This window comes from Pristiophorus japonicus, chromosome 5, assembly GCF_044704955.1.
Source record: "Pristiophorus japonicus isolate sPriJap1 chromosome 5, sPriJap1.hap1, whole genome shotgun sequence".
In the NCBI taxonomy this organism is placed as follows: domain Eukaryota; kingdom Metazoa; phylum Chordata; class Chondrichthyes; family Pristiophoridae; genus Pristiophorus; species Pristiophorus japonicus.
In genome coordinates this window covers 212,541,473-212,569,014 of record NC_091981.1, presented here as the reverse complement: position 1 = coordinate 212,569,014, position 27,542 = coordinate 212,541,473, and the positions used below count along the sequence as shown (strand labels likewise).

At 45.5% G+C, this 27,542-nt stretch overlaps 1 protein-coding gene across 2 annotated transcripts in view; it reads right to left on the bottom strand.

Moving 5' to 3' along the window:
• Nucleotides 1-6,716: 6,716 nt before the first annotated feature.
• dnah5l (dynein, axonemal, heavy chain 5 like) overlaps nt 6,717-27,542 on the bottom strand; it is a 618,296-nt gene continuing 597,470 nt past the window's right edge. For both annotated transcript variants that reach the window (XM_070881289.1, XM_070881290.1), the window contains 2 exons: nt 22,328-22,549; nt 6,717-7,477 (listed from right to left, as the gene is read on the bottom strand). In XM_070881289.1, coding sequence (XP_070737390.1) covers nt 7,259-7,477; nt 22,328-22,549 — 441 coding nt within the window. In that variant the 3' untranslated portion in view covers nt 6,717-7,258. The remainder of the gene's footprint in view (nt 7,478-22,327; nt 22,550-27,542) is intronic.

Sequence of the window (27,542 nt, the reverse complement as noted above, 5' to 3'; positions counted from 1 at the left end):
TTCTCTGGCTTGCTGAGTCATTTGTGTTAGAGCTGAAACACTTTTCCCAATTTTTTTTGTTGCGGAAAGGAATTCAGATTTAAGAGCTGAAGACTCCTATTTGGGAATTCTTTTTAATGCTAATTTTTTTTCAGAAGGCAGTTGAGCCGTAAGGGTGAAAAACTGCACATTTTTACATCACTTTTATTTTATTCATTTCAGAAGGCATTGCCCTTTTAAGAAAACGACAATGCTTTCTGAAATCACAGCCTTGCTTTCAGAAGGTTCTACTAGCAGCAACGATACTTGGGCACGCCACATTGTAGCCTACTGCTGGGAACAACACCACCAGGATGGCATTCCATGGTGAGTTAAGCATTGGGCTGATGATAATTAGTCACCAGCGCCAATTTTTCGGTCCTCCCAGCGCCACCATTTTTGGCGGCCATTAACCCCTGGCCATGGTGGCATCGGCAGCATTTGTGGCAGCCACGAATTCCTAGGCCCAGTCCATTAATATATCTCAAAAGAGCAATTGTCCCAACACCGACCCTTAGGGGACATCACTGCACATTTCCTTCCAGTCTGAAAAACAACCCTTCACCATTATTCTCTGCTTTCTGTCCCTTAGCCAATTTCATATCCACACAGCCACTGCCCCTTTAAACACATGAGCTTCAATTTTGTTAACAAGTCTATTATGTGGTACTTTATCAAACGCCTTTTGAAAGTCCATATCCACAACATTAATCATATTACTCTCATCAACCCTGTTGGTTACTTCATCAAAGAACTCAATCAAGTTAGTTAAACCCGATTTGTCTTTTATAAACACTGTCCAGATCTGGCTGGACCACATAAAGCACTATTGGGTTCTGCTCACCATTCCAGGGTCATCCTGGAATGCAAAGATAACCCCTAGTTTCTTTTCTCTATGACAATGTCTTCTTAAACCCCTCTCCCCTGCCTCCTCCACCCTCACCTCCAACAACAAGAGCAAAAAGCTCATAGACTTCTTTGTCACTAAGATTGGAACCATTCGTTCAGCTGTCTCTGCCGCTTCCCTCTCTTCCCCTAGCCCACCGGGCCAAAGCTGCTCTAAGGTTCACCCCTGACCTAGCCTGAACTCACATCTTTCTCTCGTTTCTCTCCCATCTCTCCTCATGTCCTCTCCATGCTCATCTTCTCCATGAAACCCACCTCCTGCTCCCTCAACCCTATTCCCACTAAACTGCTGACCACCCAACTTCTCTTCCTTGCCCCCATATTAGCTGATATTGTTAAACGATTCTCTCTTCAAGGTACCATCCCCCTCCCCATCAAATCTGCTGGCATCACCCCTCTCCTCAAAAAAAACCAACCATTAACCCCTGTGTTCTTGCAAATGACCACTCTATCACCAACCTCTCTTTCCTCTCCAAAGTCCTTGAATGTGCTGTGCCCCCCCCCACCGCCCCCCACCCCCCCGCTAATCCACGCCCATCTTTCCTGGAAATCCATGTTGAATCCCTCCAATCAGTTTTCCTTCCCTGCCACAGTACCAAAAACGGCTCATCAAAGTCACAAATTACATCCTAATTGCGATGAGTATTGTCACATTTGATTTTTCTTTGTCCTTTTCCATAACCGCCCTAAACCTGGTGATATTTTGATCAATGTTTTCCAAATGCCCTCCCATTGAATCATGCTCCACTTGTCCCACTTCATTCTGCAGAACTAGATCCAGCATGGCTTCCTTCCTGTTGGGCTGAAAACATATTGATGAAAGTTCTCTTGTACATCTTTCAGGAATTCCCACTCCTTCTTTGCCCTTTACACTGTTATTTTCTCAGTCTATATTCGGATAATTGAAATCCCCCATTATCACTACTGTAAAGTTCTTTCATCTTTCTGTAAATTGCCTGAAAATTTGCTGCTCTATTTCCTTCCCACTATTTGGTAGCCTAAAGTATACATCCAGCAACGTAATGGCTCCTCTATTGTTCCTTAATTCTAACCAAATAGATTCTATCTTTGAACTCTCAACTACATCATCCTTTTTAGTGCTGTCACAGTATCGTTTTGAGCAATAATGCCACTCCCTCCTTCCTTTTTTCTCCTTCTCTAACTTTCCTGAGCACATTATAGCCAGGAATATTAAGTGTCCATTCCTCCCCTTGTTTGAGTCAGGCCTCAATTATTGCCACTATTTCATGATCCCATGTGGCTATTTTGGCAAATTAACTTCAATATAGATGTGTGAGTTAGTGCATTTTGATAAGAAGAACAAGGAGGCCACATACTCCTCGGAAAATAATCGTCTAAATGGGGTAGAGGAGCAGAGGGATGTGTAGGTACAGATACACAAAACACTAAGGGGCCAAAATTGCCCCCCTCCGCCAGCACGCACCCCATTTCTATGGTTTTTACTGTTGCTGCGGTGGTTGAGGTCACCTCTTGAGCGAAATTCTGCTCTTTGTTTTTGTTCACTTGGATCCGGAAGTCGCTCTTAATGGGGGCGGATATGCGGCGGAAGTTGGGGGCGGTGCCATCGCGCGCCGTGTCATCACGGTTCTCCCCTTCACTTAAACTTCGGTCCACTGAGCCACCAGGGAGGATTTCAGCTGGGCCAGCGGCCTGGCATCCAAGAGGGCCGAAACCGGGGGCATAAATGTCGGCCCAACATGACAGTCCCGGGATAACACGGGAGCGAAATTTTGATAATGGCGGCCATTACACGAAATGTCGGCGGCCATTGCACTCCACATTGTGGCTGCTGCTTTCTGGTGTTAAGAGACCTTAAGGAAAGGGGCAATTTCGGCCCCTAAAAATAGTGACACAGCTTAATAAGGCAATAAAAAAAGCAAACAAATGGCAATGGGGTTCATTTCTAGAGGGATAGAATTGAAAAGCATAGAACTTATGTGAAGCTTGCATAGAATATTAAAGTACAGGAGGAGGCCATTAAGCCCATCGAGTCTGCAACAGAACCTTTTTTTGACCACAGTTGTGTACAGTTTTGGGCTCCATATTATAAAAAGGGTATAGAGGGACTAGAGAAGGTGCAAAAAAGATTTATTAGAATGATACCAGAACTGAGAAGTTATACCTATAAGGATGGATTGAAGAGGCTGGGTTCTTTTTTCTAGAAACGAAAAGACTGGGATGTGACATAATAGAGGTCTTTAAGTTTATGGAAGAGTTTGATAGGGTAGACATAGAGAAGATGTTTCCACTTATGGGGGAGAACTGGAATAGGAGCCATAATCTAAAATAGTCACTAATAAATCCAGTCGGGAATTCAGGAGAAAGTTCTTTACCCAGCGAGTGGTTAGAATGTGGAACTCACTACCACAATAAGTGGTTGAAGCAACTAGCATAGATGCATTTAAGTGGAAGCTAGATAAACATGAGGGAGAAAGTCATAGAAGGATATGTTAATAGAATCAGAAGAAGAAGGGTGGGAGGAGGCTCGTGTGGAACATAAACACCGGCATGGACCTGTTGAGCTACATGACCTGTTTCTGTGCTGTAAATACTGTGGGGTGAATTTTGCAGAAGCGGTCAGCGGGCACGATCGGTGGCGGGTTGGGTGGGCTCCGCTGTCAACCCGCTGTCATGTACCTTTCCCAAATGTCGGATCGTCCAGCGTTGAGCAGACCCAACACGCAGCAGCGGGAGGAGGAATTGAAATCATTAGTGGCTTGCTTATAGCCACTTAACAATGGTTTTCCCCAGCTTTTTAAATTTGACAGGTCGCCCACCGGTTTCCCGCTGTGCCTAGACCTCCTCAGTGAAGTTGAGACGGGAGGTCACTTACCATTGTTTTAACTGATGAGTTGACAGCTTCAAATGCCAAGTCAATGCTCCTAGCTAATTCAGATATCTTCCATTAGCCACGAGCTTCTCTAAACTGCATTTCCACTACAGATTCAGAATGCTGCAAGTCTTTACGCCAGTCTCCATCCAGTCTGACCACATCATCTCTCCCACCAATGACAGATCGCTTCTGTCATCTCTACTTCACCTGCCATCTATTCCATCATCTTTGGTGCCCTTGAAACTCTCTCAACCTTGGTCCTCAGAATCTCACCATGATCAACCCATCCATCAACAACACCAGGCACACCAGTAGCACCAACAACAACACCAACCTTCTCCGCAATCAACTGATACTGCACAGGACACAGGGCATCAGCACCCGACCACATTGCTGCCCAGGATGCCAGGGATGGCCTCACCATGGTCAGATTTACTTCACTTGAAGTTGTACACTCTGGCTGACACATGACGCACCAGGTTGGCACTACCCCACACCAACACCATAAAGAATGCCTACAATGTCCAAGCCATTCTTTTCACACTCATCAGCATTGCGGGGGGCACAGTTATGTTTCACCATTCACTGCAAATCACTAAGCCATGTCCAAAGGTGCGCAGAAATCTGTCCAAGAATGCAAAGTGTTGAAAATAAAGATTTCAATGTTTGACAGAACATTAACAGAAACTTCACTTGAACATTGGCTAAAATGCACAAGTGACTACCCTGGTGTGTTGTTAATTGGAATGATTGGACTAGGATGAATGTGAGGGGTGGCTAGTGAGATGGGGAAGTGGTAATGTAGATAGAGAGGGATGGGTGGAGATGCAAGGTCAGTTGGTGTGAGTAAGGATGTGCAGGAGTAGGGTAGGGAAGGCAGAGTAATGGGGATGTGATGAGTGGCACAGCAGGAAGTGGTTGAGTGTGGCTTTACAATAACCTTTCGTAATCTACTGAGATCATTGAAAGGTTTGTGCCACTGCAGTCTGGTCCTCCTAATGACATCCCTGCTTGTGTCCTCCACTGCAATGTGCAACTAGGCTGCGTTGATCTCCTAGGGAGGTCTCTTTTGCCCATTGGAAGGGAAGCGAACCTTCCTGCATGCTGTGACTCCCTCCATAAGCATCTGGCTGGAGTCATGGGAGAGCCTGAATGCAACCCTGCACCTTTGTGCAGTGCTTGTCAGTGTTTGCAGCACCTCAATGCTGTAGGACACCGACAGCATGAATGTCAAAAGAAATTTGCACATGGTCCCTTTAAGGAAACCGGCTGATGACGTGTCATCAAATTACGTCACCAGATCCACTTCCTTCAATTGACCGGCAAATGCGCTGGGCTTGCTTAAAATGCCCAATCAGGGAAAATCATTCTACACAGTGGGCTGGAATCAGCAGCAAGGCCGAGACCCGCCACCAACGACGCCCGCCATGGACACGTTGAGATTGGATAAATCCAGCCCTATGTAATACTTGTGGCTGTGGCTCACCAACCTTATTTATGCTCTGTGCATGTACGCACATGGGGCTGGATTTTAGGCTTTTCTGCTTTCGGGGCGAAAAAAAGAGGTAGGGCCTGCACTTAGGTAAGGAAGTTTCAGCATCTGGGCCCTGCATCAGGGGGCGCAGCGCGAAGGGAGGCACTTTTCACGGCGCAAAACTGGGAAACTCGCGAACTAACGTGCCGGGCCATGTGCGCTCCGAGAGAGGCGGGGACGGGGGGTGGGGAGGAGGGGGAACCTTAAAAAAGAAACACAAAAACATTCCCAAAGCATTGCCCACGCCACCACAACACAAATCACTAAAACAATTCTAAGAACAAACACTCGCACTTACCTTCGGAGTAATTTACCTTCCTCACCGTGGCTGGCATGGCTGGACCGCACTGATTTCCCAGGCGGTCATTGCAGGCGTACTTCCAGGCGGATGGGCCGGGGAAAAGTCCAAACTCCTGCTGGTGTTGCAATGAGAGGCGTTGCATAACCGGCGCAGCTCTTCCCAGTGGTGCTGCTGAATGCCGCCGCAAAAATGGACCAGAGAATCGTGAAGGTGCGCAGGAGACCTGAACGGTGTCTTTCACGTCGCTCCGGGGCAAAACCCATCTTAATCTACCTCGCATATCCCCCATTTGATCCCTCCTATTTCTGAACTACTCTTTATTCAAATGCTGTTTGTCTCTCCCAGTCCTCTGTGCACTGTGTAGCTCTTCTCTAGCTTCACCCTGGTGCCCCAGCCAAATTAGTTTAAACCCTCCCCCCACAATACCAGTTAACTGCTCTGTGAGGATATTGGTCCCAACCCTGTTGATGTGCAACCGATCCATCTTGTACAGGTCTCTCTTGCCTCAGAACTGGTCCCAAATCTCCAGGAACCTGAAGCTGTCCCTCCTGTACCATTTCCTCAGCTACACATTAACCTGTCTTAGTATACTGGAAGGGCACCAAAGTTTTGGCCCAATGTATTTATCTGTTTTTATCCTAAAGGTCCTGGGCCGAAATTGCCCCGTGCCCTATTTGGGGTCAGTAAGCTTCTGGGCTTGGGACTTTTACCGCCCGGGTCGGAGGTCCTGCCCCCTGCATGCAATTAGGCTTTGCGCCCATCAAATGAGGCAGAGCACTATCTTCGGCGTACCGACTCATTGGAGGGGCGCTCCCGGGGCGTCAGCGCGGCCTGGCCACAAAGAGGTCGGCGCTACCGGCAAATTGCCCCCCAAAATCTCTGGGGCAATTTCGCCTGAGGCACTACCGCCGCCCGGCCGCGGGCTAAAAGCCATTGCTCTTCGTTAGCACATCCCGGCAGTGCTGACAGGGTGCAAAAAAGGGGCAATTTCGACCCCTTATATTCTAAACTGGCCTCAGAACTTACTCGCTGCTGATTAAATAAATAATAAATACAACAAGCTTTGTTCAAAGTTAATTTTATTTTTTTAGGTTCCAGTACATTATAGGAAGGTAAATGTTTTGCCAACTATTACATGATATCTACAGTAACTGCACTAGGCATTTAACTACAAGAAAAATCATGCTCAGTTATCATGCTTAATTTTCTGATTTATGAATTAAGATAAGGTACAGACAAATCTCTAAAAAAGTGAGCTTTTTCAAATGGGCAGGTCATAATCGGAGACATATAGGGTTCTTTAAAAAGTAAATGAAATCTTTAAAATATTCGTGTAAAAAGAAAATGTTCCCTTTTGCCGCCGTTTCACACCCTGCCTGATTTTGTGGGACAGGCTGGGTGGCCCAGTGGATCTTTTCCTGTCAGTCATTGTTCATATATTCGCAAATGAAAATCAGGTGGTTTGTAAAACGTGTTGAGCCGATCTGCTACTGCCCCAAGGATAAATGTTAAAATTTACTCAGCTGTGTCCAATCTCTCCTCTTAGAATACTTCATACACTAGCTAGCATATATATGTTACAAATCTGTGTTATGCAACAAGGAATTTTAGAAATTAATTTCACGTTATACTAAACACAACCATTTTATTTGGAGTCACAGAGTAAAGCCACTCCACGCAGGGTCCAGTGATCAGGAATCTGTATTGTTTTCAGGTAGAGAGAGAAGATGTACGTCAAATCAGTTCGTCTGGGCTTTTTGTACACAGGGCATGGGTACATTGCCCCCTGCTGCTTCTTTGAATCAGGAGGTGCAGTGGTGCTGATTGCATACACATGAACGACAGGAAGCAATGTGAACAATACCTACAAAGACAGTTGGAAGTAAGAGTCAGTTAAAAGGAAGCAGCAGATAAATACACAATTACAGGCAGTACGTTCGAATGTGAAATGTTATATAAAATATTCATATAAATAAGGCTAAAGTCCATCATACATTATTGAATGGGTATAAGATAATTAGCATAATCCCTTAACTGTATTACAGTAAATGGTGGCTTGAATAACTTAGCAATTATACAAGGAAGGAATTATAATTAGAAGGAAGAGTAGCAGCAGAGGCAAGAGGTTTTCAGAGCAAGACACCACAGCGAGCAACCCACCCGCTGTTGCCCTAATTGGTGGTGCTGCATTTGTGCTTGTTTTACGCTGGTTTTTACATTCTAGATTAGGCTAATGAGTGCCGCAGGAAATTTGGGCGCTAAGTTCCCTTAAGCAAGATCGGCATAGACACTGGCTTAAATTTTGATGTGAATGGGATTGAGTAAATCTGGGCCAATTATCTATGTTTACTTTCTCTATTCCTTTTGTCACTCTGAACACCTATATCAAATCCCCCTCAATCGTATCTGTTGAGAGATAAAAATTGGCTTTGCGGGCAAAATTGGCTTCTTTTATATCCCCATTAGTGCCTTCGGGGGGGCGCTAATGGGTCGCAATGATTTATCAGGGAAGGGGTTAATAGCACCTGCGGGGAAATTGCCCCAGAGGTTTTGGGGGGGGGGGCGTTGTGCTGGTAGCACTGCGCCCTGCGTTTTGTGCCCCAGGCTGGCGCACGCACGGTGATGATGTCATCATCGTGTGCACCAACCCCTCACCACCCCGCACCGCGCTGGGCCCATGCTTTCCGCGGAGCAATTTCCCCCATGGCCAGCGAGGATGGCACCATCCAATGTCACCACCAGCTTCATGGGTCCGCCGCCGGGGCGGCCCTTAAAGGGAAGGCTGTTTGCGCCATCCTGCAGCCCAAGATCAGTTATGGGTGCTAGGCTGTTGGCTCGATCGAGGACATCCCAGGTGGTCCAGTGGCAGCCGCCAAAGAGACTGCATAGCGCACAGTGGCCTTCCCCTTTGATTGAAGGGGAGGAGTTCTGCAGCGTCAGCGCTACGCGGAGCATCTGCATAGCACTGACGTTTCTGGTTGGGCGCTGGGCTCCGGAGCTGGCAACCCTCCATGGACGCGGAGCACCTCGAATATTGCTCCGTCTCTGTCGGGAGCGTAAGGGCTGAATTCCGTGGCGGAACTTCTGGGCCGGCCGATAAATGTCCTGGTCCCCGAAGGTTACCGCTTCCAAACAGGGAGCGGGTCAATTCCGCCCCCTTAATTTCTCCAACATTTCTTTGTTATTCATCCCCTTATTGCTAGTATCATACTGATCAATCTTCATGTACTTTCTGCAGGGTTATTAAATCCTCCCTACAATGAGAAACCCAAATCTGCACACATTATTCCAGATGTACTTCTTTCAATCGCTCTTGAAATAAACACCTTCTTAAAAAATCTGTCTGCCGTGTTCATTGGATCATAGAATCATAGAATAGTGCAGCAAAGAAAGAAGCCATGCAGCTCATCGAGTCTGCACCGACTTTTTGAAGAGCAATCAATTTAGTTCCAGTCCTTCCCCAAATCCATGCAATTTTTTCTCCTTTTGAAGGTTACTATTGAATCTGTATCCACCACCTTAATCAGGCATGGCATTTCAAATCATAAGCACTTGTGAGTAAAAAGGTTTTCCCTCATGTCGCCTCTGGTTCTTTTGCTAATCACCTTAAATCTGTACCCTTCAGTCATTGGAAACAGATTATCTGCTGCTGCTGGGGAAGGGAACATTCTTTCCACTTTTGTCACTGTAGCGGAACTTATTTTAGTTACATCACTGGAATTTTAATTTGGAGGCGTTTAGGGAGGGGGGCTGGAATGTGGTCAGGAAACACAGGGGAACGGGTTTCCCTCAGGGCTTGCCGAATTTAATGGCAGGGCCTGATTAACATTTTGATTTTCTGGTTCCCAACCGTAGCTAGCCAGATGGAGAGATTGGAAGATGTCGGGCAGGTAGGCCTGCAGCACCAAGTGCAGAGAGGAGGGTGGGAGGGGGGGTGGGTTTGAATGGGGATCATTGGCAGGGTCGGGGCTGAAAGTTGGCTGGGGTGCTCGGAAGGTTGGAGGGGGGGATTGGAGATCGGAGGACTTGTTGGGAGGGGGGTTGTCGGTGGCCTGGGGTGGGGCGGGGGGGGCGTAGGGAAGGTCAGGGGCAGATTCGAAGGGTCAGGTTTACGACCACGGGGGCTGATAAGGCATGAATGTTGGATCCAGTAGGTAAGTTGAAAGGCACTTACCACATGGATTCAGCAATCCTCTCCATTCTTTAGCTGGCGGGTTCCCCAAGGCCGGGGAAAACCGGCCAGACAGAGTTAAATTTAAAATGGAGCTTCAAAATGAGGCACGCGGCCTCCTTATAATATTTAAAGTGCCAACCAGTCTCCTGGGTGCGCGTTGGCTGCCCGTCCACCGTTCTGTCTCCATTAAAACTGAAAGTGGGCAGGTTAAAAGGCGGATTGGGGTCGGGAATCAGGTTAACAACACTTTAATTCCCCACCCGATGCCAACTCACCCGTTTTTGGTTTCATGTAAGTTCCTTTACAGGAGGGTGCCCTTCTCAAGCTCAGGGTTGGTGTTATCCTTCCCATATCCTTCCTTCTTTCCCTAGTCTTTTGCTCGCTGTCCCCAACATTCACTCAAGCATAACATCATGTCACACCTCATCACCCTAAATTTCTGTCGGGCTCTCCTGATCTCACACAAGGAACGTGCTGGTTTGAGGGCTAACCTGAACCCTTCCACAGCTGCTGAACCCCGCATAAAAAAAAACCTGCTGTCCGATCACAAATATTTAATTACCATCATTTCAGAGATTGCAATCGACCATGAAAGGTCTGGCAGCAACTGTGGAGGAGTCCACTACATGCATATGTGCAGTCAAGTAGGACTGCTTATCAGAACTGTATTCCACCAGGAAGCATGTGCAGCAGAGCTGGAGTTTCCCTCCTGAATGTTCAGCTTCCATGGAGGATTGGTGCAGATGGAGCCACTACTTAGGTCTACACCAATGCAAGTATTTGCAGGGGCTTCTCATGACTCAGCACGAGGAGGAATGGAATCACTTCAATCCTAAGAGGCTGCCACTGACTCCATGCAGCTAGTCATCACACTCATTCCCACGACTGGGGAAGCAGCTACAAGCAGCACAAGATTAGGATGTAGAATACATAAAACATAAACCACCAAAGGAAAGCCCTGAGGTTAAATAAAACTGAGCACTTTTAGGGCAATAAATTGGATTTACTTTATTACCACTTTCTTCTAGAGAGTTTCTGATGGTACAGAGTAAGTGCCAGCAATTTCCTTCTTTCATCCTGTACTAGTAAAAGTTGAAGTTCTACTGCTGGGACACTTGCAAAGCAATCCTTAGCATTAGTTTCACATAATCTTGCCAAATGTAACTTATAGGTGTTTTGGCACTCCCTGAGATGGAGTGAAAGTTAGTATTGAAGGACATTCTTTATAGGGTCCCTCTTTAATTGACGTCCTGGTCTGATTAAGTTTTCCCACTTGTTTTTTTACAGTCTGCTTCTCTGTGAAATTGGAAACATGTATGGCTGTTTGTCTCTAAGATCTGATCCAAAAATTAATAAAAAATTTACCAGAAGTGCTCCTGAAGAGCAAGTGAATCACAGAATAGTATAGCACAGAAAGAGGCCATTTAGCCCATCGAGTCTGCGCCAGCTATCGAAAAGCAATCCAGTTAGCCCACTCCCCCGCTCTTTCCCCATAGCCCTGCAATTTTTTCTCCTTCGAGTATTTATCCAATTCCCTTTTGGATACTACTTTGAATCTGTATCCACCACCCACCAGGCAGTACATTCCAAATCCTAACCATTCGTTGCACAAAAAGCTTTTCCTCATGTCACGTCTGGTTCTTTTGCCAATCATCTTAAATCTGTGCTCTCTCGTTATCGACCAGCCATTAGAAACAGTTTAGATACATGGCTTGAGGAGTGGTGCAGAAGGGAGGGATTCAAATTCCTGGGACATTGGAACCGGTTCTGGGAGAGGTGGGACCAGTACAAACCGGACGGTCTGCACCTGGGCAGGACTGGAACTAATGTCCTAGGGGGAGTGTTTGCTAGGGAGGAGTTAAACTAATATGGCAGGGGGATGGGAACCTATGCAGGGAGACAGAGGGAAATAAAATGGAGGCAGAAGCAAAAGATAGAAAGGAGAATAGTAAAAGTGGAGGGCAGAGAAACCCAAGGCAAAAAACAAAAAGGGCCACATTACAGCAAAATTCTAAAGGGGCAAAGTATGTTAAAAAGACAAACCTGAAGGCTCTGTGCCTCAATGCGAGGAGTATTCGGAACAAGGTGGACGAATTAACTGCGCAGATAGCAGTTAACGGATATGATGTAATTGGCATCACGGAGACATGGCTCCAGGGTGACCAAGGCTGAGAACTCAACATCCAGGGGTATTCAACATTTAGGAAGGATAGACAGAAAGGAAAAGGAGGCGGGGTGGTGCTGTTGGTTAAAGAGGAAATTAATGCAATAGTAAGGAGGAACATTAGCTTGGATGATGTGGAATCAATATGGGTGGAGCTGCGGAATACCAAAGGGCAGAAAACACTAGTGGGAGTTGTGTACAGACCACCAAACAGTAGTAGCAAGGTTGGGGACAGCATCAAACAAGAAATAAGGGATGCATGCAATAAAGGTACAGCAGTTATCATGGGCGACTTTAATCTGCATATTGATTGGGCTAACCAAACTGGTAGCAATGCGGTGGAGGAGGATTTCCTGGAGTGTATTAGGGATGGTTTTCGAGACCGATATGTCGAGGAACCAACTAGAGAACTGGCCATCTTAGACTGGGTGATGTGTAATGAGAAGGGACTAATTAGCAATCATGTTGTGCGAGGTCCTTTGGGGAAGAGTGACCATAATATGGTAGAATTTTTATTAAGATGGAGAGTGACACAGTTAATTCAGAAACTAGGGTCCTGAACTTAAGGAAAGGTAACTTCGACAGTATGAGGTGTGAATAGACTGGCAAATGATACTTAAAGGATTGAAGGTGGATAGGCAATGGTAAACATTTAAAGATCACATGGATGAACTTCAGCAATTGTACATCCCTGTCTGGAGTAAAAATAAAACGGGGAAGGTGGCTCAACCGTGGCTAACAAGGGAAATTAAGGATAGTGTTAAACCCAAGGAAGAGGCACATAAATTGGCCAGAAAAAGCAGCAAACCTGAGGATTGGGAGAAATTGAGAATTGAGCAGAGGAGGACTAAGCATTTAATTAAGAGGGGGAAAATAGAGTACGAGAGGAAGCTTGCCGGGAACATAAAAACTGACTGAAAAAGCTTCTATAAATATGTAAAGAGAAAAAGATTAGTGAAGACAAACATAGGTCCCTTGCAGTCGGATTCAGGTGAATTTATAATGGGTAACAAAGAAATGGCAGACCAATTGAACAAATATTTTGGTTCTGTCTTCACGAAGGAAGACACATATAACCTTCTGGAGGTACTAGGGGATCGAGGGTCTAGTGAGAAGTAGGAACTGAAGGATATCCTTATTAGGCGGGAAATTATGTTAGGGAAATTGATGGGATTGAAAGCCGATAAATCCCCGGGGCCTGATAGTCTGCATCCCAGAGTACTTAAGAAAGTGGCCCTAGAAATAGTGGATGCATTGGTGATCATTTTCCAACAGTCGATCGACTCTGGATCAGTTCCTCTGGACTGGAGCGTAGCTAATGTGACACCTCTTTTTAAAAAAGGAGGGTGAGAGAAAACGGGTAATTATAGACCGGTTAGCCGACATCAGTAATGGAGAAAATGTTGGAATCAATCATTAAGGATGAAATAGCAGCACATTTGGAAAGCAGTGACAGGATCGGTCCAAGTCAACATGGATTTGTGAAAGGGAAATTATGCTTGACGAATCTTCTGGGAGTTTTTTGAGGATGTAACTAGCAGAGTGGACAAGGGAGAACCAGTGGATGTGGTGTATTTGGACTTTCAAAAGGCTTTTGACAAGGTTCCACACAAGAGATTGGTGTGCAAAATCAAAGCACATGGAGTTGGGGGTAATATACTGACATGGATAGAGAACTGGTTGGCAGATAGGAAACAGAGAATTGGGATTAAACAGGTCCTTTTCAGAATGGCAGGCAGTGACTAGTGGAGTGCCACAGGGCTCAGTGCTGGGACTCCAGCTCTTGATAATATACATTGATGATTTAGGTGAAGGAATTGAGTGTAATATCTCCAAGTTTGCAAATGACACTAAACTTGGTGGCAGTGTGAGCTGTGAGGAGGATGCTAAGAGGCTGCAGGGTGACTTGGACAGTAGGTGAGTAGGCAAATGCATGGCAGATGCAGTATAATGTGGATAAATGTGAGTTTATCCACTTTGGGGGCAAAAACACGAAGGAGAATATTATCTGAATGGTGGCAGATTAGGAAAAGGGGAGGTGCAACGAGACCTGGGTGTCATGGTTCATCAGTCATTGAAAGTTGGCATGCAAGTACAGCAGGCGGTGAAGAAGGCAAATGGTATGTTGGCCTTCATAGCTAGAGGATTTGAGTATAGATGCAGGGAGGTCTTACTGCAGTTGAACAGGACCTTGGTGAGACCTCACCTGGAATATTGTGTTCAGTTTTGGTCTCCTAATCTGAGGAAGGACGTTCTTGCTATGGAGGGAGTGCAGCGAAGGTTCACCAGACTGATTCCAGGGATGGCTGGACTGACATATATGAGGAGAGACTGGATCAACTGGGCCTTTATACACTAGAGTTTAGAAGGATGAGAGGGGATCTCATAGAAACAAATAAGATTCTGACCAGACTGGACAGGATAGATGCAGGAAGAATGTTCCTGATCTTGGGGAAGTCCAGAACCAGGGGTCATAGTCTTAGGATAAGGGGTAGGCCATTTATGACTGAGATGAGGAGAAACTTCTTCACTCAAGAGAGTTGTTAACCCGTGGAATTCCCTGCCGCAGAGAGTAGTTGATGCCAATTCATTGGATATATTCAAGAGGGAGTTAGATACGGCCCTTACGGCTAAAGGGATCAAGGGGTATGGAGAGAAAGCAGGAAAGGGGTACTGAGGGAATGATCAGCCATGATTTTATTGAATGGTGGTGCAGGCTTGAGAGGCCGAATGGCCTACTCCTGCACCTAGTTTCTATGTTTCTATGTTTCTCTTTATTTACTCTATCTCAATTCTTCATGATTTTATACATCTCTATCAAAATCTCCTCTCAGCCATCTCTGCTCCAGGGAGAACAACACCATCTTATCTAGTCTATCCACGTAATTGTATTCCCTCATCTCTAGAACTATTCTAGTAAATCTCTTCTGTAGCCTTTCCAAAGCCTCTACGTCCTTCCCAAAGTGTGGTGCCCAGAATTGGAAAAAATACTCCAGCTGGAGTGATCTAAAAACCCTTTTTTAACGCCCATGCCGGAAATATCGCCCAAGCACAAAAGTGGAGGTTCTAGCCCCAAGTCATTTATGTATATCAAAAACAGCAGTGGTCTTAGTACTGAACCTTGGGGAATTCAGTCTGAAACATAACCATTTACCACAACTCTCTGTTTTCGATCCCTCAGCTAATTTTGTATCCATGCTGCTGCTGCTCCTTTTATCCCATAAACTTCAATTTTGCTAACAAGCTTAGTATGTAGTACATTATCAATTGCCTTTTGAAAGTCCATATACACAATATCAACTGCACTGCCCTCATTCACCCTCTCTGTTACCTCACTAAAAAATTAATCAAGTTAGTCAAACACAGTTTGCCCTTAACAGTGTTCTCAAAAAATTCCAACAAAAGTCAAAATCCAATGAAGAAAAGAAAATCCGGTACGGTGTAAAACGAGCTGTCAATTGGCTATCGTCCGTTTTACACTACAGGTGTAGACCAATTTCACCCCCCCCGCCCCCAGTGTGTCTTTAATAGTTGCCTTTTGGATGTGGCATACATTTAAAGCCGGGTGTAAATGGATGGAAGGATGCACAGCAGAATTCTGCCCAAAGAGTGGAAAATACATCAGGCACTGAAAGCCCCTCATTTACGTGCAGGAAATGAAGCTCTCACGCCGAATGTGCAAGAGCAAACCAGACAGGTGAAAGCTCAATTGGAAGGGACAAGGAGAGGGTGACTGAATGAGTTGGCTGGATGCCCAATTTCCTATTCACTGCACTGCTGAATTCCAGAAATGATCCTATTGTTATATCAAAATCTACCCTATTGTTTAAAAATAAAGTTAGTACAAGTAAGTATGGGTTAAAAGAACTATGAATGTATTTTGTTCAAATCTAAATTAGCTTTCTGTAGTTAAGTAGCTCTCATTACTTGACCCATATATTTGAGTTTTTAAATGAAACCAATAGAAATGTAAGCGAATAAGAAAACTACATCTTCCGCTACATTTCCCTCTATTGTTTTCAAATTCAGAGAATCCATTGCCACCACCCTTATATGGCAAATTGGCATAACCGAAAAACAGTCCGCATTCCACTAGCAGTAATTTATCTGTTCCCTTTAAAAATGTTTTAAACATTAGTTAGACTTGCCCTTGCACGTTTAGGTTATTTAATTTTTTGCATGGCAAGTTGCTGAATGTGCGAGCTGATAATATCGCAGTGAGAGAAACTGGGGAAGCAACTGTGTATCTCCTTAACCAATCAGATTGAAACATTGTGAAATTAACAGTGCAAGGACTAATAAGGAAGTGTAAATTAATTGTAAAAAAGTGTAAATGGGAAACATTTAAAATGGTGTTCAACAGAGTGCAGGAACAATATATTCCGCTAAAAGGAAAGAACAAACTAAACACTAATGAGACTCCATGGATGAATAAAGCCATAAGGGAACAATTGAGGGTAAGGAAAGAGACATGCATTAAGTATATAGACAGCAGGGGAATGTATGATAAGGGAAAATACAAAAAGATTAGGAGAGGTCAAAAAAACAATTAGGAAGGCAAATAGTAAAATATTTTACAGGCACATCAATAATAAAAAGGGTGGGATGGGAATTGGGCTATTAGGGGATAGACAGGATAATACCTCAGATAACGATAGAGAGATGGGAGAAATATTAAGGGCTAGAAATTGATCAAAGGTTGAAACCGCCCATTTACTGCCCAAAAAACCGCTAAGATTCTGCAATTAATGCCGACGGAAAATTGATCAAAAATTAGGGAAAAAAACGGCAGGTGTGAAAAATGGGCGTTGCACGTGGATTCACGGCAGTATTGGTCAAACTAAGTCCGAGGCTAGAGTCGGCCTAGGGAGGGGGGAAAACACAAAAAATATTTTTTCAAAAAATAAAAAATAAAACAGCGGAAAACATTCAAAGGAGCCTTTTTAACTGAATCGCTGCAAAAGAATTTTTAAAAAACCATTCACCTACCTTTTTTTGAAGGGTTTCATTGAAAAGCTGCTCCAACTGGGCATGTTTTTTTGTTGCAGAAGTACGGATCACCGCTCCCACCAAACTCGGGTTGGAGCGGTTTTCCCTACATTGCACGCCGGCAGTCCGCTCCCCAGCGGTATTTCGAAACTGCCGGTGTTAAGGTCCTGATGAAATTCCCAACGAATGAAAGACCGCCCAAAACAAGGACATACAGCCGAGAAACACGCGGTAAGTTGATCAATTTCTAGCCCTAAATAATTATTTAGCTTTAGTATTTACCAAGGAGATAGAATAAGTGGATATGACATTGGATGATGAGATTAATAATAAGATAAGTACATTTAAAATAAAATGAGTGGATATGTTAAATAAACTTATCAAACTCAAAGTGGATAAAACCTCTGGTCCGGATGGATTGCATCCACGCATTTTAAAAGACTGTAGGGAAGAGATAGCAGAGACATTACTACACATATTTAATAATGTTAGTGCCAGAGGACTGGTGGATAGCTAACATAGCACCTATATTTAAGAAGGGGGATAGAACATGTCCAGAGAATTATAGACCAGTCAGTTTAACATCGGTGGTAGGAAAAATAATGGATTCCCTAGTAAAGGAGAAAATAGAACAGCTAGAAACCAAAAATAGAATGATGAATAGTCAGCATAGATTTCAAAAGGGAAAGTCTTGCTTGACCAATCTCATTGAACTTTTTGAAGAGGTAATAGAGAGAGTAGACAATGGTAATGCAGTAGATGTAATTTATCTAGATTTTCAAAATGCCTTCGATAAGGTACATAATAGACTAATGAATAAGGTCAGAGAATGTGGAGTCAGGGGACAAGTAGCAGAATGGATAGCTAGATGGCTTCAAGACAGAAAACAGAGAGTAGGGGTAAAAGGTAACTATTCACAGTGGCAGAAGGGGGTGGTGATGTTCAACAAGGATCAGTGCTGGGGCCACTGTTGTTCACAATTTATATTAACGATTTAGACTTTGGAATCAAAAACACCATTTCTAAATTTGTGGACGTCACCAAATTGGGGTGATAGTCAATACTGAGGAGGACTGCAACAAATGACAGGAGGACGTTAAAATGATAAAAAGGCCATGATCCTTACCAACAGATCCATTACAGAACCAATCCACATCCGGACCAGGGTCAAACAGGGCTGCGTCATCACCCCAACCCTCTTCTCTATCTTCCTCGCTGCCATGCTCCACCTCACAGTCAACAAGCTCCCCGCTGGAGTGGAACTAAACTACAGAACCAGTGGGAACCTGTTCAACCTTCGTCGTCTCTAGGCCAGGTTCAAGACCACCCCAACCTCTGTCGTCGAGCTACAGTACGCAGACGACACCTGCATCTGCGCGCATACAGAGGCTGAACTCCAAGTCATAGTCAACATATTTACTGAGGCGTACGAAAGCATGGGCTTTACGCTAAACATCCGAAAGACAAAGGTCCTCCACCAGCCTGTCGTCACCGCACAACACTGCCCCCCAGTCATCAAGATCCACGGCGTGGCCCTGGACAACGTGGACCATTTCCCATACCTCGGGAGCCTCTTATCAACAAGAGCAGACATTGATGACGAGATTGAACACCACCTCCAGTGCGCCAGTGCAGCCTTCGGTTGCCTGAGGAAAAGAGTGTTCGAAGACCAGGCCCTCAAATCTACCACCCAGCTCATAGTCTACAGGGCTGTAGTAATACCTGCCCTCCTGTATGGCTCAGAGACATGGACCATGTACAGTAGTCACCTCAAGTTGTTGGAGAAATGGCACCAACGATGTCTCCGCAAGATCCTACAAATCCCCTGGGAGGACAGACGCACCAATGTTAGCGTCCGCGACTGTAGAAACATAGAAAATAGGTGCAGGAGTAGGCCATTCGGCCCTTCGAGCCTGCACCACCATTCAATGGCTGATCATGCAACTTCAGTACCCCTTTCCTGCTTTCTCTCCATACCCCTTGATCCCTTTGACCGTAAGGGCCACTTCTAACTCCCTTTTGAATATAACTAACGAACTGGCCTCAACAACTTTCTGTGGTAGAGAATTCCACAGGTTCACAATTCTCTGAATGAAGAAGTTTCTCCTCATCTCGGTCTTAAATGGCTTACCCCTTATCCTTAGACTGTGACCCCGGTTCTGGACTTCCCCAACATCGGGAACATTCTTCCTGCATCTAACCTGTCCAATCCGTCAGAATTTTATATGTTTCTATGAGATCCCCTCTCATTCTTCTAAATTCCAGTGAATATAAGCTTAGTCGATCAGTCTTTCTTCATATGTCAGTCCTGCCATCCCAGGAATCAGTCTGGTGAACCTTCGCTGCACTCCCTCAATAGCAAGAATGTCCTTCCTCAGGTTAGGAGACCAAAACTGCACACAATACTCAAGGTGTGGTCTCACCAAGGCCCTGTACAACTCCAGTAAAACCTCCCTGCTCCTATACTCAAATCCCCTCGCTATGAAGGCCAGCATGCCATTTGCTTTCTTTACTGCCTGCTGTATTTGCATGCCTATCTTCAATGACTGATGTACCATGACACCCAGATCTCGCTGCACCTCCCCTTTTCCAAATCTGTCACCATTCAGATAATAATCTGCCTTCCTGTTTTTGCCACCAAAGTGGATAACCTCACACTTATCCACATTATACTGCATCTGCCATGCATTTGCCCATTCATCTAACCTGTCCAAGTCCCCCTGCAGCCTCCTAGCATCCTCCTCGCAGCTCGCACTGCCACCCAGCTTAGTGTCACCTGCAAACTTGGAGATATTACATTCAATTCCTTCGTCTAAATCATTAATGTATATTGTAAATAGCTGGGGTCCCAGCACTGAACCCTATGGCACCCCACTAGTCACTGACTGCCATTCTGAAAAGGACCCGTTTATTCTCACTCTTTGCTTCCTGTCTGCCAACCAGTTCTCTATCCACGTCAATACATTACCCCCAATACCATGTGCCTTAATCTCCTGTGTGGGACCTTGTCAAAAGCCTTTTGAAAGTCCAAATACACATCCACTGGTTCTCCCTTATCTACTCTATTAGTTACATCTTCAATAAACAGCAGAAGATTTGTCAAGCATGATTTCCCTTTCATAAATCCATGCTGACTTGGACCGATTCTGTCACTGCTTTTCAAATGCGTTGCTATTACATCTTTAATAATTTGATTCCAGCATTTTCCCCACCACCAATGCCAGGCTAACCGGTCTATAATTCCATGTTTTCTCTCTCCCTCCTTTTTTAAAAAGTGGGGTTACATTAGCTACCCTGCAATCCATAGGAACTGATCCAGAGTCCATGGAATGTTGGAAAATGACCATCAATGCACCTACTATTTCTCGGGCCACTTCCTTAAGTACTCTGGGATGCAGACTATCAGGCCCTGGGGATTTATCGGCCTTCAGTCCCTTCAATTTCCATAACACCATATCCGGACTAATAAGGCCAACATCCCCAGCATTGTAGCACTGACCACACTTGATCAGCTCCGCTGGGCAGGCCACATTGTTTGCATGTCAGACACGAGACTCCCAAAGCAAGCGCTCTATTCGGAACTCCTTCATGTCAAATGAGCCAAAGGGGACAGAGGAAACATTACAAAGACATCCTCAATGCCTCCCTGATAAAGTGCAACATCCCTATTGACACCTGGGAGTCCCTGGCCAAAGATCACCCTAAGTGGAGGAAGTGCATCCGGGAGGGCACCTCGCACCTCGCATCTCATCGCCGAGAGCATGCAGAAACCAAATGCAGGCATCGGAAAGAGCATGCGACAAACCTATCCCACCCACCCTTTCCCTCAACGACTATCTACCCCACCTGTGACAGGGACTGTGGTTCTCGTATTGGACTGTTCAGTCACCTAAGGACTCATTTTTATGTGGAAGCAAGTCTTTCTCGATTCCGAGGGACTGCTTATGATGATGATGATTATAAAAAGGATATAGAGGCACTGGAGAGGGTGCAGAGAAGATTTACAAGGATGAAACCAGAAATCCGAGGGCATACATATCAGGAAAGGATGAACAGGCTAGGTCTCTTTTTTCTTGAAAAAAAGAGGGTTGAGGGGTGACCTAACAGAGGTCTTTGAATTTATGAAAAGTTTTGATAGAGTAGATACAGAGAGAATGTTTCCACTTGTGGGGAAAAGCATAACTCGAGGCTATCAATATAAGATAGTGATCAAGAAATCCAATAGGGAATTCAGAAAAAACTTCTTTACCCAAAGAGTGTTGAGAATGTGGAACTCGCTACCACAGGGAGTGGTTGAAGCGAATAGTATAGATGCATTTAAGGGGAGGCTAGACAAGCATATGAGGAAGATGGAAATCGAGGGTTATGCTGATAGATTTAGATGAGGAAAGATGGGAGGAGGCTCGAGTGGAGCATAAATGCCAGTATGGACTGGTTGGCCGAATGGTTGTGTTATATATCCTATGTAATCCAATATAATCCTTTGTAAATTAGAGTGGGTGAATTCAATGCCAAATCAGATACAGAAAGACAAATAAAGAGGGCAAAAGAGATTGGATTAAAGAGAAAAATGAGACAGAAAGTAAAAGTAAAAATACATTAAAAAAAATTTTACATTTTGCATTTATAAAATCTCCAACAACAACTCAAATCTGAAGGAATGTGACTCGACACTGGTAATAGTTAATTGTCATTGCCAGTGTGGTTGACAGGCAGTAATTAGCACTTATCACATTATTAAAATGGTACTTAGACTGGACTTAACTTTTTGCAGCGAGTTTAGGTTGGATCTATTGTATTGTGAAACACTTTGAGATGTTGTAACGAGGTTTAATATGGAAATGATTTTTGTGTCACTGCTGCCCCATTTATGCTTAAAAACCAGGTTAGTGAGACCCAAATTATGTAACTGATTGAAGCGTCAATTTATTGCTGAGTTCGTTTCCATCCCAATTTTTGATGGACCTCCATCCAAAAGCTCCTGTCAAAACAGGCTACTGAAGATCCTGCAAACATGTTGCTGCTGCTATAAAGTGCTACTTTTCTTCATTCCCAATGCTAATACCCCCTCCCCTTTAAGGTGTTGCTACAGGCCTTTCATATTCGGCCACCCCAGATAATTTTCCACCTGCAGTTCAGCGAGCTACTTATTGGCGACTATGTTTGATGCAGGTAGCTCACTAATAACATTATAACCAGGATGCAGGACCATAATCGATCTGATCCCACACTGACTCCTCCAGAAGGCAGCCATGTACATCCCACCTCATCCATCACCCGCCTGATTAATGCACACCAGAATCACCCCCATTGATGCTTCATAGATCCAAGTATTTAATTGAACTATGCCACATGTGTGTGTGCTAAGTAAATAGGAAACTGCTTACTTTTGGAGATGATTCCATAAGCCTTGCATTCCTTTTGTCCCAGCCTCCTCCATCCAGGAACAGGCCATAGACATAAACACCACCAATATCTGCAGGCGGAGGTGTGTTAATATCTTCCTTCATCATCCTGGTCACTTCATTATAAAGAATGACACTGTCTAGGGCCCAACCCTTGCTCAGATTCATACGGGTGGTTTCCTGTCGCATTGCAGTCAAAAAGCCCTGCGGAGACAAACATCTTTTTCTTTAACAAATAGATTTATTTTTGCAAATATAAGATGTACTGCTAGCAAACACTAATGTCAATTTCCCATGAGTGAATGACATTTGAAAAATTGCTACTGCTCAAAACTTTAAATATATTTTCACTAATATTGGTAATAAAATATATTAATATCCACCAAGCAGGCCTTCTATGTCATTTTGGCCATTTTCTACAGATGCTGTCATGAACACAGGAAGCAGCAGTAGCAAGTCAATATTAGGTTGTGGTTATTTATTTATTTATTTATTTGATTAAAAGCAAGTTATCCCATGCATAGCTAAAAGAGATGCAGTTCCTGGCAATAGATATACTTCCTCAGTTCAAGGAGGTAGCTCTTCGTTGCAGGAGAGATAAGACCAGTTTCTGTCTGGCTTCATATCCATTGGCATTATAACTGAGCAGAAAAGGAGTTAATGAGGTGTTACATTGGTAGGACTGCTGGCCTGCTCACTTGCCAAGCTCTCAATGGTGTCCTTGCCATCAGAACTGGGTTCCAGAAGAAATTCAACATTATCTTTAGTGTTACTGTCATATGAAAATTAAGTTACCACTAGTGTTAGCACCAGTCACCAGTGTAAACTCTGTCAAAGATCCTATTCCAGGATAAAACCAGAACAAAAATCTACCTCAAAACCCGCAGCCCTCTGTTAAGGAGTCTCCTGGGGCCGGTGGGGTCGGGGCGCGGGATGGGATGGGATGGGCAGGGGAATAATGGTTTGTGGCAGACATTGGAAATTTGCCACAGAGTAGTGTGGCCTATAGGGCAGCCAAATAAGGGTGACATTTTTGAACAAATATTTGAAAATCATAGCCCTGGAGTCAACTATGCATGCTTGATTCACCTCCCTTTGGGGGGGCGGGGAACAAAAATGTAACTCACCAATCTCCCCACAGCCCATAGCAATGCTGAACATTCGGAATGCATCAGTGTTGCTTGTGCTCAGCGTTGCTAAGGGGAGAATGATGTAAAATACACCATATCCCATCAATTGCATTCATTACAATAATATTTGTGAGGATGCATTATATGGAAAATGACACTTTTAGCAGAAAATGCTAGAAGTGGCAGAAGCAAGCAAGGAGCCAGCAGAGCATGTCTTGGAAACTGTTCTCTAATATTCTGCTTGAGTTACACTGGAAAGTGATACGTCCTTACTATACAGTATAAATGCACACGAGGCCCATGCTTGAGAGAAGGTCAGTCTGTGACCTGTCCTTTATTTCATAGCACTCAAGTGAAGCAAGTGGGTGGAGCTTCCCCTTTTATATCTGAAGGTCCAGGTTAGGAGTGTCTCCCACAAGTTCACCACCTAATGGTCAGTGTTCTCACAGTGTACAATTTAGGTCAGTTTATACATGGGTTACAATGCTGGTTGAATACATGACATCACCTCCCCCCCCCCAAAGTCTTATTGGAATCACAGGTTGAGTCTCTCTGGTGGTTTACGCTCCCTTGTAGAGCGCCTGAGTTGGGGCTCCGGTTGTTGGGCGCTGGCCTGAGTGTCTGCTGTTTGCGGTGCCTCAGGCCTGTCTGGACTGCCCACAGTGACTGGGCTCTCCTCCCTTTGGTTCCTGTGTCCGGTCACCTGTGGTGGAGTGAACTCTACATCGTGTTCTTCCTCTGCTTCTTCTATGGGGTTGCTGAACCTCCTTTTTGTTTGATCCACATGTTTGCGGCAGATTTGTCCATTGGTAAGTTTAACTACCAGAATCCTATTTCCCTCTTTGGCAACCACAGTGCCTGCGAGCCATTTTGGCCCTGCAGCATAGTTGAGGACAAAAACAGGGTCATTTACATCAATACATCGCACCCTCGCATTCCTAACATGGTAGTCATATTGTGACTGGCGCCTGCTCGCGACAATTTTTTTCATGGTGGGGTGTATAAGGGATAACTGGGTTTTGAGCGACCTTTTCATTAGCAGCTCTGCGGGTGGAAACCCTGTGAGTGAGTGTGGTCGGGATCTGTAGGCCAACAGGAGGCGTGATAAGCGGCATTGTAGGGAACCCCCTTGGATTCTGAGCATCCCCTGTTTGATTATCTGCACTGCTCGTTCTGCCTGGCCATTTGAGGCCGGCTTGAACAGTGCCGTTCTAACATGGTTAATTTCATTGCCTGCCATGAAATCCTGGAATTCAGTGCTTGTGAAGCACGGGCCATTGTCGCTGACCAAGATGTCCGGTAGGCCGTGGGCGGCGAACATTGCCCGTAGACTTTCCACCGTGGCAGAGGATGTGCTTCAATTTAAAATGTCACACTCGATCCATTTGGAGTAGGCGTCTACTACAAACCAAAAACATTTTTCCCATGAAAGGACCTGCGTAGTCCACATGGATGCGTGACCAAGGCTTGGTGGGCCATGGCCAGGGGCTAAGGGGAGCTTCCCTGGGCGCATTGCCCAGCTGGGCACACGTGTTGCACTGCGAACACAAAGTTCCAGATCTGCGTCTATCCCTGGCCGCCAAACGTGTGATCTGGCAATTGCCTTCATCGTGACAATGCCCGGGTGCTCATTGTGGAGTTCTATGATGAACACCTCTCTGCCCATCTGGGGCATGACTACGCGGTTTCCCCACAGTAGGCAATTGGTCTGAATCGAGAGTTCATCCTTGCGCCTGTGAAATGGTTTAAATTTCTCAGGGCATGCCCTGTACGTGGCTGCCCAGTCCCCATTCAGGACACATTTCTTGACGAGAGACAATAGCGGGTCTCTATTTGTCCAGACTTTGATCTGACGGGCTGTCACGGGTGAGTCTTCGCTTCCGAAAGCTTCAACAGCCATGACCATCTCAGCAGCATGCTCGGTAGCCCCCTCAGTGGTGGCTAGTGGGAGTTTGCTGAGTGCATTGGCGCAGTTTTCGGTGCCCGGTCTGTGCCGAATTGTATAGTCATAGGCGGCTAACGTGAGTGCCCACCTCTGCATGTGGGCCGATGCGTTTGCATTTATGGCATTGTTGTCGGCCAAAGGGGACGTTAGGGGTTTGTGATCTGTCTCCAGCTCAAATTTCCTGCTAAACAGGTACTGGTGCATTTTCTTTACCGCATATACACATGCGAGCGCCTCCTTTTCTACCATCCCGTAGCCCCTTTCTGCCTGGGACAGGCTTCTGGAGGCATAAGCTACCGGCTGTAACTGACCTTTGGCATTGACATGCTGCAACACACACCCGACACCATAGGACGACGCATCGCACGTTAATACAAGTTTCTTACATAGGTCATATAGTGTTAACAGATTGTTGGAACATAACAAATTGCGTGCTTTATTAAAAGCCCTTTCCTGGCTGTTCCCCCAGACCCATTCCGCGACCTTTGCGTAGGAGCACGTGTAGCGGCTCTAGCAGCGTGCTCAATTTGGGAAGAAAGTTACCAAAATAGTTCAGGAGCCCCAGGAATGAACGCAGCTCCGTCGTGTTATGGGGTCTGGGTGCTCTCTGGATCGCTTCCGTCTTGGACGCAGTCGGGCTGATCCCGTTTGCTGCTACCCTCATCCCCAGGAATTCTACCTCTGGAGCTAGGAAGACACACTTCGCCTTTTTCAGTCGCAGCCCTACCCGGTCCAGTCTGCGTAGCACCTCCTCCAGGTTGTGGAGGTGTTCTTCAGTATCGTAACCTGTAATGAGGATGTCGTCCTGAAAAACCACCGTTCCTGGAATCGACTTGAGGAGGCTTTCCATATTTCGTTGGAAGATCGCGGCGGCCGAGCGAATCCCGAACGGACATCTGTTGTACTCAAACAACCCCTTGTGTGTCATGGTGGTGGTCAGCTTCTTCGACTCACTCGCCAGCTCCTGGGTCATGTAAGCTGAGGTCAGGTCCAATTTTGAAAAAAGTTTGCCACCGGATAGCGTCGCAAAGAGGTCCTCCGCTCTCAGTAGCGGGTACTGGTCTTGGAGTGACACCCGATTGATGGTGGCCTTGTAATCGCCACATATCATGACCGACCCATCCGCCTTGAGCACCGGCACAATCGGGCTCGCCCAGTCACTGAATTCAACTGGCGAGATGATGCCTTCCCTCAGCTGGCGGTCCAATTCGCCTTCTATCTTTTCCCGCATCACGTACAGCCCTGCTCTGGCCTTGTGGTGTACTGGCCTGGCGTCTGGGTTTATGTGAATCACTACCTTGGCCCCCATGAACGTGCCAATGCCGGGTTGAAATAATGAGTCAAATTTGTCCAGGATCTGTGAGTATGATACTTGCTCCACAGAGGAAATTGCATTGACATCGCCCCATTTCCAGTTCATGACAGCAAGCCAACTCCTCCCCAGTAGTGCGGGATCGTCCCCTGGGACAATCCAGAGTGGCAGTCTGTTCTCCGAATCTTTGTATGTCACGACTACCGTGGCACTGCCTAGCACCGGAATGATCTGCTTTGTATATGTCCGTAGCTGTGCATCAATCGGCGATAATTTTGGCCTCCTGGCCTTGGACGCCCACAACTTTTAGAACTGTTTGATACCCATCAGGGACTGGCTGGCTCCCATGTCTAGCTCCATTGATAGTGGGATGCCATTGAGGAGCACTTTCATCATTATTGGTGGCCTTCCTGGTGTATGAACTGTATACGTGCTCCACATGAACTCGCCGAACTTCAGCTTCCAGCGATTTCCCCCAGCGTTCATGTCTGCAATTTCTGCAGGTATTTTGCTCACCTCTGCAAACTCCGGCTGAGTGTGTGCCTCCACGCCTCCAGCATGAGCTGCTGTTTGAAACAAAAGGTCCCTTGCCAGTCGATCGTCCCTGACTGCCCCTGTTATTGCCCGGAGAACTGTGTGCTGCTTTAACAATGTTAAATCTCTGTCCCAACCATTCTTTAACACAGTACCTCTCGTCTGTTCTGCTAGTGGCCATGCTTGCGTGGTTTAAATCCCAGTTTCTTGTCGCCATTGATATGTCCTTACTATACAGTATAAATGCACACGAGGCCCATGCTTGAGAGAAGGTCA